We start from the raw sequence: 15,138 nt of genomic DNA, 5'->3' as shown, positions 1-15,138 counted from the left end.
ACTATCTACAGCCTTGCCAAAGGGATTAAATCCTAGTCTGATAAAGCCTCGGATCCAGTTGTAAACGTGCAGGAATTACAGAGGATAGAGGAGCATGTCAAACTGTACTACAACAATGGTAATAAGCAAAATCCAAGCTGTGGAAAACTCTACAAATCAACCTAATGTCCTGCAACAGACACATTATAAGGAAAATAAAGGGACTGAAGGGAAGCATATAGATCAAGAGACTCAAAAGGCAGATCAATTTTTTTTTTTAAATGGACAAGACTAAACTAAGGGGGCTAAGATAGGGTCCTGGTAAAAGTACTACCGGCATGATGGCCCACAAGATGCGTAAGGATGTGGAGAAGAGAAGGCAAAGGGGTCAATGGACCAGAAGTTCCTATTAAAGTTAGAGAAAGGATGTCGTAGTAGCCAACCCCCAAAATGTAAACCCCAGATTCCCTGGGATTTGGGGAAGGAGGATAATTGGGGAGGCGATCAATTTGTATTTAGACAGATCTGGGCTGAGTCCTGGATCTGCTTTATTAGCTTTGTGACCTTGGGCAAATTATTGACCCTGAGACAATTTCCTCATTTATAAATGAGTACAACATTTATCTCACAGGGCTTTTCAGAGGATTAAGGGAGATAACGGATGGAAAAGGCCAAAGAAATTGCCTAGGACATAAGTCATAATTTTTTTCCTCCTAGAGGTAAAACTCAGCATTTATTTGGAGCCCACTCAGGTTCAAAATTAAAAGTTTTCTTCATTAATTACAGTCATACGTTGCTTAACAACGGGAATATGTTCTTAGAGATGCGTTGCTAGGCGATTTCATCGTCGTGCAAATATCACAGAGTATACTCACACAAACCTAGATAGTACAGTCTACTCCACACCTAGGCTATATAGCACCAACTTTATGGGACCACTTATGTTTGTGCTGTCCGTTGTTGACTGAAACATCGTTATGCAGCGCGTGACTGTACATAGAGCTTTTCAGTCTCCGAAAATGTTACCTAATCACATGAATGTGACTAAATGATGCGACAAATTATATGACTAAGTGAATGTGACATGATCTGATAAATACGACATGTGAACTTTTTGAAAGGAAAGCCATACTCATAAATTTTCCTTGTATTTATAGCCAATCTACTGACCCAATGAAATACTTAGTGGGGCAATAAATGGAAATTAGAATTTAAAAATACTGAGGATAATGCTCTATTTCTTAGGCTGAAGGGTAGGCACACTTGGGTTTATCAATATTCTTTAAACTACTTATGTTCATTGGTATACAATGTTTCACAATATTTTTAAACTGAAAAACCAGCTTTCAGTCACTACTGCTTTCTCCTAAGAACTGAGAGTTGATTCTGATTGCATCAAAGAACTGGCAAACTTTTAAAAATAAACAAACGTATATTGTCACATGTATTCCATTGTATACCACATTTTGTTTATCTATTCATCCACTCATGCGCATTTGCGTTGTTTCCACCTTTTGGCTATTTGGAGCAGGACTACAAGTTTTTGTTCAAACACCTAAATTCTTTCGGGCAAATACGTAGGAATAGAATTACTGGGCCATATTGTAATTCTATGTTTAATGTATTGAGGACCACTAAACTGTTTTCCACTGCAGCCACACCATTATGAACCTTTAGTAACTTATCAGGGTTCCAATTTCTCTACATCCTCACCAACACTTGTTTTCTGTTTTTCGGAGTTTTTAAAGATGGCTGTCCTAGTGGGTGTGAAATGGTGTCTCCCCGTGGTTTGGATTTGCATTTCTCTGATGACGAATGATGTTGAGCGTCTTTTTAAGTGCCTTTTGTTTCGGAGAAATGTCTGTTCAAGTCCTTTGCCTATTTTCTAATTGAGTTGTCTTTTTTGTTGTTGAGTTGTAAGAATTCTTTGAATATTGCAGATACTAGACCCTTATCTGATATGTGATTTTCAAATATTTTTTCCCATTCTGTGGGTTATCTTTCCACTCTCTTGACAGTGTCCTTTGATGCACACAATTTTTGTGTGTGTGTGTGAGGAAGATTGTTGCTGAGCTAACATCTACATCTATGCCAATCTTCCTTTATTTTGTATGTATCCCGGGATGCTGCCACAGCATGGCTTGATGAGTGGTGTGTAGGGCCACACCTGGGATCTGAACTGGCAAACCCTGGACTGCTGAAGCAGAACATGCAAATTTAACCATTATGCCTTGGGGCTGGCCCAAAAAGTTTTAAATTTGGATGAAGTCCAATTTATCTTTTGTTTCCTGCTTGTGCTTTTGGTGTCAAATCTGGAATCCACTGTCAAATCCAAGGTCATGCAGATTTATCTGTTTTCTTCTAAGAGTTTTATGGTTTTGCTCTTATATTTAGGTCTTTGATCCATTTTGAGTTAACTTCTGTATTTGTATGAGGTAAGGATCCAACTTTTGTTCTTTTACATGTGGATATTCTGGTGTCCCAGCACCATTTGTTCAAGAGATTATTCCTTCCCCATTGAATAGTCTCGGCATTCTTGTACAAAATCAATTGCCCATGAATGTAGGGGTTTATTTCTGGACTCTCAATTCTATCCCACTGATCTATACTTTTAGTCTTATGCCAGTAGCACAGAGTCTTGATTACAGAAGCTTTGTAGTAAGGTTTTTTTGTTTTTGGGGGTTTTTTTTGGTGAGGAAAATTGGCTCTGAGCTAACGTCTGTGGCCAATCTTCCTCTTTTTGCTTGAGGAAGACTGCCCCTGAGCTAACATGGGTGCCAATCTTCTTCTGCTTTATATGTGGGACGCTACAGAGCATGGCTTGATGAATGGTGTATAGGTCTATGCCCAGGCTCCTAACCTGTGAACCCCAGGCCATGAAAGTGGAAAAAGCATGAACTTAACCACTATGCCACCAGGCTGGCCCCTTAGCAAGTTTTGAAATCAGAAGTGTGCATCCTCCAACTTTGTTCTTTTTCATGATTGTTTTGGCTATTTAGGGTCCCTTGGAATTCCACATGAATTTTAAGACCAGTTTTTCCATTTCTGCAAAAAACAGCTCTTGGGATTTTCACAGACTTTACAATAAATTTGTAGATCACGTTGGAGAGTATTGCCATTGCAACAATATTAAGTGGAAGATGAACTGACTTAATTTTAACATCAAAATTATGAGTGCCATTATCAATTTTATTAGGGAAAATGCTATTTTCCTAATTATATACAGTTGAGGGTAGTACATCTGAATGGAATTTCCCCTTAAACTCATCTAGCAAAATTAATAGAACTACATCACACAAAAGGTTGCAGTGGTAGACAGAAACACAGCATAACCTAGAATGAGTTCTGTACACTTTGACGCATAAAACTTATTTCTCCTCCTGATTTCAACAATTTTGATGCAGCGTAGGAAACAGGATTATACAACAGTAAATACAAGTTTATACGACCAAAGAACTGAAAGGACTGACAACTCTTCCTTTATTCAATGTGCCCTCTCCCCAGCCCCTGCCAAGTTAAATGAGAGGAGCTGGGCAAGTTCTGGTTTTGTGATTTATAACCAAACCACAGACCTGGGACAAGGGCCTTTCATTTCTTCCAGAGAACTGTTTAAAACATTAACTCAGTGCAAGATGCCAAGTTTCCAAAAAGGAAATATTCCAGGAGGGTAAGGAAGTGATAATCATAGCATTTTCAAACTTTGCCTGTTTCCCCTGGACCCAAAAATGATCTATTCCTGTGGGCTTGGAAAACAGAGCCTCTACTTGGAATGACACTCCTTACATTGTGTCTTAATTTTTCCACACACTTCTATGTCCATATCCTCTTTTTCGTTTTTGTTTTGCTTGTTTTTTTGAGGAAGATTAGCCCTGAGCTAACAGGAGCAGCCAATCCTCCTCTTTTTTGCTGAGGAAGACTCGCCCTGAGCTAACATCCGTGTCCATCTTCCTCTACTTTATACATGGGACACCTGCCACAGCATGGCTTGCCAAGCAGTGCCATGTCCACATCAGGATCTGGACCGGGGATCCCCGGGCCACCGAAGTGGAACATGTGAACTTAACCACTGTGCCCCTGGGCCAGCTCCATATTTTCTTTTTAATAAACCTTGTAACCTTTATCAAACATAAGACAATCCTGACCTTTTAATATATTAAATATTCCTTCATGTCCCTGAGTTGAGTGTTTGGCAGTGCAGCTCTGTCACAAATGCTGGCAAGGAACATGCAGTATTCCCATCAAAATAACATGGGCCTAATAAATATTGTTTCTGGACATTGTTGTACAGAGTTCATTGACCTCCCCGCCTTCCAAGGACACTGGGCCTGGGCCCTGCACAAAATAATGTGTCTGGGGTCAAAGATGGCCACTTCAGCCCTGACTCTAAGGCACAAGTTACAAAGAATATGTCCTGCGTCATGTTCCTTGTCTAGGCTGGCCACCCCGACGGGCACCTGACAGGACTTTAGAAACATCCCATCCGTGGGAACAAGAAGAAATAACTCAAAGTATCCAAATGTCTGAAACCATGAGTCAGAACCTAGAGAAAGCTTAGGATAAAAGGGAGTCACAGGCATAGAACAAGTGGAAGTCTCACTGAGGAAAGGACGCTTTGCCTCAGACCCAGACAATCTGCACTCCCACCCACCGTACATACTATTAGGACTTGCCCAGCTGATTGTGGTGTGGATGTTGTAAGTACCAATTTGTTGTCCTTCGTCCCTGTTCTTGTTCTGTTTCACTCTATCAATAAACTTTGATTGTTTAAACAACCAAGTAGCCTTGGCGGTACCTGTCATTCCTTGCCCTTTGCGGCTATGGGCAACAACTGTTCCTCAGCTTAGCCACATTGGGTGACTCTTGCCTAATTCCAGTGGAAGAGTGTGAGCCTCAGAGGTTCTGCTGGAGAGAAGTCACAAGAGGGTCCAGGTCAAGGGGGCCCCCATGGTTCACCTTGGGCCAAAGAGAAAGCTGTCCCAGAGCTTTGCTCCTGGAAGGGAGGAATCATGTCTAACTCTAAATCCCAATCAGCCCTCACCCAGGTTTTGGCATCTCTTTCACACCCAGCCTGCAGGATTCGCTCAGTAGGTGTGGCTTAAATGTAGTGACCATCAGTCTCCAATCTAGAGACCATCAAAATCACCCATGAAACTTTCAAAAGACACAGGTTGGAAACCCTGCCCAAAAGTTATTCAGCATGTGTAAGAGTGGTGTCCAAGTACTTTAGTTTAAAATATTCCACAGGTAATTCAGTTGAGAATCTAGGGTTTAAGAAACATCCCCTTCTTTAAACTACAATCAACTAACTCATTTTGCTTAAACAAATAATATGGCCAGATTTTTTTTTAGTTGGGTTGGGGGGGTGGGAAGGGCTTCTTCTCTGAGCCTCTAAGAGAATTAAGTCCAAAATTGGGCTGGGGCCCTTCATTTTCAATCGGACTGGATAAAAATAAGCACCACCTTCACAACCGTCCTTCTCAGGCACAGTATATACCTGTGCCTTCACAGTTCACATACCTTCACAATCATGCACCATGTCCCTGTGCATTAATCATGGGGGCTTTTCCCTGTATTTTATGATGTTTTGACATCTTAAAAAGCCTGCTAGTGGGTAGAGACTGCCCTTCCCAGGGCTAGCTAATTCCTAAAGATAGTAATCAATTTACGTGGGTGCAGACTCTCATACACAAAGCAATCAACTCCTTTATCTCACTTTCACAGACCAGGTCAACACTGCCGCTGCCCTAAATAATTCCAGGGTCAGGTATCAGGCAACTAGAGACCACCCCAGAGCCCAAAGCCCACGAGAATTATTCAAACTAGCCAGTCATAAACTGTTTACCTTGCCCTGCCTTGCCTTTCTCAGGAAACAAAGGCTCTGAGCCAGGCTTTCCCCTCGCTCCTGCTTCTGCCTCTGGACCAAAACCTTCCGCGTGTGGCGTGGCATGCCCTTTTCTCTCCGGAAATGTAACAAATTCTTCTTTCAATTGCCTCTTTCAAAAGGCCTCTCCTTGATGTCACCCAGTTACCTCTATAAATTAAAATCCTGCCAGGACAAATGAGGTACCTCAGCCCACCCCTGCATCTGTGCAGCCTACCACTGTGCTGTCTACTTAACTAATCCAATTGGCAACCATATTACAAACTAACTTAGGTTTCCAAAACCAGAGAGCCAGTGCCACCTTCTAACTCCATAGCGGAAAAAGCTCTTGGAAGTTCTATTAGCGTTTGAATCCCAGCACTCAGAACTAAGTGTAGTATGACCCAGGAATGACACTCCTAGGTATATAATCCAAGAGGACGAAAAACACAAAACTTGTACATGAATGTTCACAGCACCATTATTTATAACAGCCAAAAGGCAGAAACAGCTCCAATGTCCATCACCTGAGAAGGGGATAAACAAAACGTGGTATAGCCATACAAAGGAATATTATTCAGCTATTATGTAAAGAAATGAAGAATTGATTCACGCTACAACATGGATGAACTTTAAAAACATTACGCTAAATAAAAGCCAGACAGAAAAGGCCACATATTGTATGATACTGTTTACATACAATGTACAGAATAGACAAATCCATAGAAACAGAAAGATTAGCTATTGCCAGGGGATAGAGTAAGGGGGATTGGGGAATGACTGCTAATGGGTACACGGATTTCTATCGGGGGATATAAAATGCTCTGGAATTAGTGATGATGGTTGCAAAACCTTGTGGCTGTACTAAAAACCATCGAATTGTACACTTTAAAAGGGTGAATTTTATATGTGTATTATATCTTTAAAAAACTATATGTACTATCTTCCCTCCAAACTTACTCCTCCTGTGTTCATTATCTCAGTGCTTGGGACCACATTCTACTCAGCTACTCAGGCCAGAAACCTACAAATTGAAACAAATAATTAGGTCACGACCATTCAAACACCCTAACATCTCTCCACTCCAACTCCCAATTCAGGCCCCCCGTCACTTCTCACCTAGATTATAGCAGCCTCCTAATGGGCCTCCTGGCCACCAGTCTTGCCTCTCCAGGTCAATTTTTACACTGCTACTAGAACCTCCTTTAAAAACAAAATCTTCAAATGTTCCCAATGATCCCCAGGTTGAAGTTCCAACCCTTAAAACTGTTACTAAGCAAGGCTTCGCCACCTGATGGGCACAGAAGCTGACACAGTGGCACACCTGCTTTTGAGAAACAAAAGGCTTTAAACATGGTGGACCAGCAAGGAGACAGGAGGCCAAGCTCTCAAATGTCTCTCTCTCTCCCAGGCTGGGGTAGAGTTTAAGGGATTAGGGAGGGCCTGCTGGTATGCAAGGAGGGGCAGGATGAGTTTGATTGGCAGGTCAAAATTTTCTCTTCTGCGCATGCTCGCTGCACCTGAAAAATAGCTTTAACATTCTGTTGTTCATCGGGGCCACCCAGTCCCATAGTGGTTAAGGTCAGGCGCTCTGCTTCAGCTCCCGGGGGTTCACGCATTGGGATCCTGGGTATGACCTAGCACTGCTCTCAAGTCACGCTGTGGCTGCATCCCACGTACAAAACAGAGGAAGACTGGCGCAGATGTTAGCTCATGGACAATCTTCCTCAGCAGAAGAAAAATAAATCTGTTGTTAAGATGGGATCAGTTATGGGAGGTTACTGGGAACACTACAGTAAACAGTGGTAAAGCTGTTATGCAGATTTGTCTTGGCCTTCTCCACTGATAGGAGTTTCAAGAGATGTAGAGTCGCCATCCTCCACCTGGCAGAGACAGGGAGACATCCTTACAAACGGAGATTTCTCTTATAAAGGCAAATTTCCCTTAGAAAAGGGTAACTTCTACCAGGTTTTCAGAGCTTTTCCTGTGTTTTCTGTTTCTTAATAATTGTCAGCTCAAAATAGCCCTTATGCCAAAGAGGCATATTTGGGGGTGACAAATTCTGTTCCTGGTCCCGAGTCCCTCAAGTTCCAGCCCGGAGGGGAACCTCTCCAGCTTCACTCTTCCCTCAATCCCCCAACAACGTGCACCAGCCAGGCCGGAGAGCGGGGGATCAGCTCAGCCTCGGCCCGCGCTGGATGACCCTTCCCCACGCAGATACCGCCCCCCGACCTCCAGGCCTCAACCTTTCGCTGCCATCTCCGGGAGGGAAGCTCTGCCGGCCCCGTCGGGCCGCATCTGGTGCGTCCCCAAACCCCCTCCCTCCGTTTACTCCTCAGCTCCTCAGGCAGGTGTGCTCCGAGGGGGCCGCCATGCAACCTGCGAGCATTAACTGTATGAGCCGTGGTGGACCCAAACTTCATCTTAAAACTGCGGCGGTGCCCTGAACTCACCCTGACTATCCTCCAACACTTAGACTGTACCCAGGCGCAGCGCGCAGCCGCAGCCACAGGCACACTCAGACCTGCAGTCACACCGGCCTGCGGCGCGGCGCCCCGCCTCGCCCCTTCCGGAAACGCTCCCCACCGCGAGTCCGCGCCGCGGAGGAGGATGGGAAGCGAGCCTCCCGGACCAATCTGCGCCGGTGCAGACGCAGTTCTCCGCCGGGGGCGCCGGGCGGCGCATGCGCAGGCGCGAGGTTTCCGTTGAGAAGGTGCCGCGGCGGCGCCGGAGGTAGGAGGAGCTGAGCTTTGGGGCTGGGAGTCCGCACCCGGGAGAGGAGATCAGCTACCTCGGGCCTCTCTCGCTCCCCTGAGGGGGAAGAGCCGTCTCGCCTGCCTCAGCCGCGGTGTGGAGGCGGGAGCCGCGCTTGGGTGGAGGGGGCCGGGCCACCTGAAAGGAGGACGGGTGGGGGGTTCCGGATACCCAGGGGGTCACGGCTCGGGGGTCACTCTGGCGATCGGAATTCGCCGTCAGAGTCCTTGACAGCCCTTCTCCCGCTTCCACCTGTGTCACTGGGTTGGGGGGAGCGAGGGTCCGCCCCACACCTGCCCATTCATTCATTCCGCGTCTGCTGTGAGCCCGGCGCCGCGGTAGGTACAAGGCTGAGCAGGCACAAGTCGCCGGCCCTCTGGAAACTTGCAGTGTCGTAGGACCCGCTATTTCCTTCAGCAAATATTGATTGAGCACGTATAAGAGACGGACTGTTGTAAGACTAGAAGCAACAGAGATGTGGAGACAGCGCAGAGTGGAGGGTGGGATTTGCCCTAGCTCTCCACGTCCAACAGGAGAAAGTCAGTTTGCTTAGCCTGACGTTGCAGGCGCTTGGACACTGATCTCTGCTTCTCCCTGCAGCCTTCTCTCCTACCACCACTTTCTTTTTCCTCCGATTGCACCAAACTCTTTGCAGTTAATTAATTCAACAGATAATTGTCGAGCACTTTGTATAAGTCAGGTGCTTTATCAGCCAAAGAGAATACGAAGTAAAATAGATGAGTCTTTGCCCTCCTGAAGTTTTCAGATTAGTAGGGGACAGATAATAAGTCAATAAATAAAAATATAAGAGCTGATGCCCAGGAACCACACTGCCTGGATTTGATCTCAGCCCTGCCACTTCAAAAGCTGTGTGAACTTGAGCCACTTCTTCATTCTTGTGCCTGATTCCTTGCTATAAAGAAGGGGTGATAATATTCTACAGAATAGGGTTGTTGTAAGGATTAAATGAGTTAGATTTATAAAGCAATTGGACCGGTTCTTGGCATTCAGTAAGCATTCAGTAAATGTTACCTATTACATATGATTATAACTTGTGATAAATGCCATTGTGAAAACATTGTGTGATAGTAGAAAGTAATGGGGGTGGAGAGGATCCATTTAGATAAAGGATGAGGGGAAGCTTGTCTAAGGAAGTGACATGGAAGATAAGAATGAGCCAGCCACGCAAAGTAGATTCTAGGCATGTGTGTCTGCCCAGCTCTGGAAAATGAGATGATTAATGGGATTACTTGGACAGTGGAGATGGCGTTATTGTATGTGAAATGAACTGTCTGGCATTGCGTCATTCCATTTTGATTTGTGAATCTCACTAAACTGTGCTAATGTAAATAATCCTGCCCGTAAGGCCCAATCTTTGCATATGGGCAGCATTCTGGTCACCTGAATTTGGAGAGCTCTTGCTAAGGTGAGAGGATGGTGAAAGGTGGCCTTTTTTTGATTTGGAAAAATTGGTTGTATCAATGAAAGATGAGCCTCCTGTGTTCCTATCTTTTGTTTCTTCCTGAGTGTTCAAGTGCATATTCTCTCTCTCTCATTACATTGCCTGCTGATAGAGCCTTTAATAGCTAGAGGCCTTGGACCAGCGTAGGCTTAAGAGATAGTTTATCTGGATTCGGGGGTCATCTTGTTTCTGTGGTGACTGCCTTTCATGGGATTCATTCCCAAGATTTCGGTAAAAACAATACTCTTGCAATATGCACACGTTTCTCTGCCTGTGGAAGAACATACTTTAACAGGTTTCTAGAGCTCTCCCCGCTGTTGTGTTGTGATATCCTGTAGGACAGTGAGTCTGTGTTAACCAGGCTTTACCTGAGTATTTGACAGAGGTATTGATATTCTGAAGACTTTTCCCATGTGTCACAAGCTCTTCCTTCCTGGAAAAAAATGTCATAAAATGACAATATCTGTCTAATTATACTTAGATGCTTTTGGTTTTCCACAGATGTGAAATTAAATGAACCAAACCTACTTTGTCACCATGGAGATCTTGGAGAATCACCTGAGCACCGAGTTCATATCTCTTGTATCTCGGAGGCATCTCCTGGACAACAAAACCTCTCAAATGTGACCTTTGACAGAGGGAAGCTTTAAATGTGCTGTTTGACACAGGCTTAATTTTAAGAAAGACATTTTAAATCATTAGGGAAGGGAAAAGAGTACTTTTTGCTCAATTGTGCAAACTCTCCAGGTATCTCAGTGAGATGTAGAGAGGAATCCTAATGAAGCTGCAAGTCTGAATGAGGCCCAGCTAGGCTCGTTCTCGGTCCCCAGATTGACCCTCACTCCTCTGACGACCAGCCTGAAAGCCTTGAAACCGGTCACATGATGGATGACTCAGACGATGATTTTAAGGAACTCTGTGCCACCTTTTTCCAAAGGGTGAAGAAAAATGGCACCAAAGAAGGGTCAGGGGAAAGGAAGACACAAAAGGCCTCAGATGGCACTCAGACAAGCAAACCGAAAAGGACCAAACCAACTGCTACCAAGAGCAAAACCCTTCAAGGCCCCAGGGAGAGGAAAACTCGATCTGGCAGCCAGGGCCCTAGGACTAAAAAGCAAGGGGCACGCAAGTGTCAGGAGAGAGAACCAGCTCCCCCTGAGGATGGGGAGGGAGGCGTGTGTGCTTCTGCTGTGTTCCAGGAATGTGCGCGGAGCACCCAGTCAGGTAACCAGGCCAGAACCCTGCTGAGAGGAAGCCACAGGAGATTCGTCCTGTATTAAACAGGGGTCAGAAAAATGTCTGAAAAAGGCTAGGTAGTAAATTTTTTTGGCTTTGCAGGCCATAAGGTCTGTGCCACAACTCCTCAACTCCCTAGACCATATGTAAGCGAATGGGCTGTGTTCCAACGAAACTTCATTTACAAAAGCAAGCAGCTAGCCCGAGGACCAGAGTTTGCCAACTCCTGTTTTAAATAATAGTCATAAAAAATATAACCCCTGTGTGAATTTTCTACATGATCATGTTTGGGGCCCTCTGCTCTTTCAGAGTTTCCTATTAATGTTTAGATTATGTAGTTGACATGAATTACACGAATGTGAAAATAATGCTGCTTCTCTTATTTTCTCGAACTCCTTCCAAAGTGGGTAAGTTGCATTGGGCCAGCCAGTTTGGTTAGACTGCTGAAAAGGCTTAAGTCTCAGGAAAATCTTCAGGTCCTTCCTTTCTCCTCCAAACACCTTTTATTCTTTTCTCCCCCCTCCCCTTTTTTTTTTGTTTAAAGCAGCTCTCTTACCCTGCTGTCTTTGGCGTACTGAACCACATGCTTAGCATACAGACTTCATTCAGAACTGAAAACCAGCCTTGCGTATATAATATAGTGCAAGATCTTTGGGCATCTGAGTTCTGTTTCTAAATTTTTCTCACCTTCACTTCCTGATCTTAAATAATACTTTTTACCTAGCATGGTCAGCATGCTCTCCCAGTGGAGTGGCGGTAGAGACTAAGCTCGCAGAGACTGGCGTAAGCTTCAGTAATGTTGCTGAAGTGGCATTGGTCCTTCACACTGCCTTCCAGAGTCCAGTGAAAGCTATGCAGGATTCCCCCAGAAAACCGCACCCGTAAACACCCCTGTGAAATTGACATACAGCTTCAGGGGCTTTGTGGAGCCCCACTGGAGGCCATCTGTGGACACCAAACTAAAGGAGAACTTCTGACCTAGAAAGATAGAAATGTTTGTCATTAATATTTCTTTAACAACGGCTCTTTAGAGATATAATTCACATCCTGTAAAATTCAACCTGTTGAAGTGTACAGTTCAGTGGTTTTAGTATATTTACAGAGTTGTGCAACCATCACCACTACCTCATTTTAGAACACTTTCATCACCCCCAAAATAAACCCTGTGCTCATTAGCAGTCACTCCTCATTCCCCCTCCTGTCACAGATGTTTATGACAGGTATATTTATATTACCACAAACAGTGAGGTTACCAACAGTCAATCCTAGTCACAATTGAGAGTTAAACCAAACTAGTTGGTAAAGTTGAAACTTGGGCCTTGACCTGTATCTGGTGGAAGAGTCTTGTTTCTCCAGCTAGAACAAATGCCTATGAATGTTTTTTGCCTTTTTGCCAGAGGCTGCTCCTGACAGCATCTCCCAGCCGCCTCCTTCCTGTCTGACTGCAATTGTGCCAAGTCCCTCCAAACCCCGGACGGCAGAGCTGGTCCTACAGCGAATGCAGCAGTTCAAGAGAGCAGACCCGGAGCGTTTGAAACATGCCTCGGAAGGGAGCTCCCTCAAGGCTGCACTTGAAGAAAACCTCCCAGTGGGCCTTGGAGAGGAGATGATGGCAGGGAACGGTATGCTGGGAGTTTTCTGTCTTCCCAACAGGGATAAGTTCTAACTTTGGAGGAAGGGAGGCAAGAAGGAACCAGCATTCATTGCGTTCCTGCTGGGGGCGAGCTCTCTGCCTGGGAGTCTGCCTTTGCCACTTCAGTGTATCAAGCCAGAGAACAGAGGGTCCCTTGGGTCATTTCTTACTTAGCTTCTTTGACAAGGTACCTCTTCCTCTTTTTTTTATTTTGACTTTTAATTATAAAATTTTTCCCATACAGAAAAGTCAAAAAAATATGTTACAATGAACCACCTACATCCTCAACCTAGATTTAAGAATTGTCAACGTTTGTCACATATTTTTTAAGTCTCTATAAAGACACATACATTTCTTTTGTACCATTCGAAAGTAAGGTGTAGATCATTATGCTTTGCCCCTAGATTCTCCTACATAATCGCAATGCCGCAGTGCCATGGTATTGCCTGGCATCCAGTTCATATTAAAATTTCCCCAGTTGTCCCAAGGATAGCTTTTATAACTGTTTCTTTTTTTTCTGAACGAAGATTCATCAGAACTATAAGTTCACACATTGCACATGGCTATAATTCAGTGGTCTCTTAAGGTCTAGACTCCAAAACAGTCCACTTGTCTTTTTTTTATGATACTGACTTTTTGAAGAGTCCAGGACAATTGCCCACTTTCTGGATTTGTTTGATGGTTTCCTCATGGTGTCCTTTAATCCCTTCCTGTAACCCTGTGAGTTATACTATGAGTAAACTAGGGGTGTGCGTGGCTCCAGGTTGAACAGTTGGACAACACTTAGCAGCTGTGCACTGCATATTGCACCACCCCAAGAGGCACATATTGTTGGGTAGGTCTATGCTTTATCCCCTAAACAATATGAATCCTCATCTCTGATGAAAATATACAAAAGGAAAGAAATAGGAAGAAAGCGTATTCCTATGTAGTTTCTTGATGTTGCATTTGCAGATTTCACCTTGGGAGCGCTGAGGATTCTCAGGCTGTCCCAAAGGTCTACACGGGTAGCAGTGTACTATCTGCTGTGGCATCAGTCCTCGTGGCAACCAAGGGGTGCAGAGGAGTCGCTCAGCCAGTGTGTGAGCTCAGCACCTGCCCTCCGTGTGACTCAGTTGTTTCCCTGTAGCTTCGTATCATACCCAATAATGCTCAGGAGAGAGAAACCATTTCTTTGTCAAAAAAAAACAGGGCACCAAAATGGAGTGTAATGCTTTCTGGCTTTGGTGGAAAGAGTAATAGGCCATAGTAATTTTCAAGAACTGGGGATTTATGAAGTTCTCAGGGCACGTCCTTCGTGAGTCCCAAGGGTCTGCTCCAGCAATGTCAGATGTAAGAGAGGCCACAACGGTGGGCACGATCACCTTGGGAGCCATCTTCAGACCAGAATCAGTCCGTCCTTTGGTCTGATGCTGAGAAAGAGACTCTGTCTTTTAACTGAGAAAGGCATTTCATTCTGACCTGGTTCTTCTGATGGGCAACAGAAGGTCACAGCAGTTGGGAAGGTTGAGCTTTGAAGAGAAAACTTAGATATGCTGGAATAGGAGCTTTGTAAACCTGGAATGCCCGAGGTAGCTGACTTTAGCAGGAATGGAAGGATGAAAGGCAAGTTCTCTAAGACCTTGATACTCAAAAGAGTGGTCCTGGAACACCAGCATTGGCCTCGCCTGGACCTTGTTAGAAATATAGAATCTCAGGCTCCACCTAGACCTCCAGAATATGAACCTACAGTTTAACAAGCTTCCCAGGTGATTCTTATGCATATTAAACTTTGAGAAGTACTGTTCTAGGAGCCCGGTGTCACTGGAAGGTGCGGGGCATGAGGCAGAGTGGTGCTGGGTCTGGTTCCTCCGCGCTCCACCCAGTGTCTGTGCTCTGCGAGATCCCACAGAGGTGTGAGGATGAGCTCATGCTCATGGATCTTCGTGCCTCTCCACAGGATCTGGGCCCATGCTGCCTGCTACAGAGAGTGATGCTGCAGTGGCCTTGGCCCTGCAACGGGAGTTTGGGCAGGAACGAGCATCTGCACATGATGACAGCCTGGAGGACAAGGGGTTGTTCTTCTGCCAGATCTGTCAAAAGAACCTCTCAGCTATGAACATGACACGAAGGGAGCAGCATGTGAACCGGTAGGAGCAGCTCAGCCGTCGCCTGTCCACAGTCACGTCTCGCCTGGGTGTGACCAGATCCAGGGGCTCCCTGTGGTGGTAGTGG

General features: G+C 45.0%; 2 protein-coding genes across 2 annotated transcripts in view; one reads left to right on the top strand and one right to left on the bottom strand.

Annotated features, from left to right (window-relative positions):
• The window catches only part of DNASE1 (deoxyribonuclease 1), a 28,667-nt gene extending 20,270 nt beyond the window's left edge, over positions 1-8,397 (bottom strand). The window contains exons 1-3 of the mRNA XM_046666641.1: positions 8,293-8,397; positions 6,959-7,722; positions 6,800-6,863 (exon numbers count right to left, since the gene is read on the bottom strand). The gene's annotated coding sequence lies outside the window, so the exon portion shown is untranslated. The remainder of the gene's footprint in view (positions 1-6,799; positions 6,864-6,958; positions 7,723-8,292) is intronic.
• Positions 321-15,138, top strand: part of SLX4 (SLX4 structure-specific endonuclease subunit) — a 30,094-nt gene continuing 15,276 nt past the window's right edge. Inside the window, exons 1-5 of the mRNA XM_046666352.1 lie at positions 321-358; positions 8,316-8,572; positions 10,857-11,279; positions 12,689-12,913; positions 14,864-15,053. Of these exons, the coding sequence (XP_046522308.1) occupies positions 321-358; positions 8,316-8,572; positions 10,857-11,279; positions 12,689-12,913; positions 14,864-15,053 (1,133 nt within the window). The remainder of the gene's footprint in view (positions 359-8,315; positions 8,573-10,856; positions 11,280-12,688; positions 12,914-14,863; positions 15,054-15,138) is intronic.

Source organism: Equus quagga, chromosome 7 (genome assembly GCF_021613505.1).
Source record: "Equus quagga isolate Etosha38 chromosome 7, UCLA_HA_Equagga_1.0, whole genome shotgun sequence".
Taxonomy (NCBI): Eukaryota; Metazoa; Chordata; class Mammalia; order Perissodactyla; family Equidae; genus Equus; species Equus quagga.
This window is presented reverse-complemented; position numbering and strand designations above follow the sequence as displayed.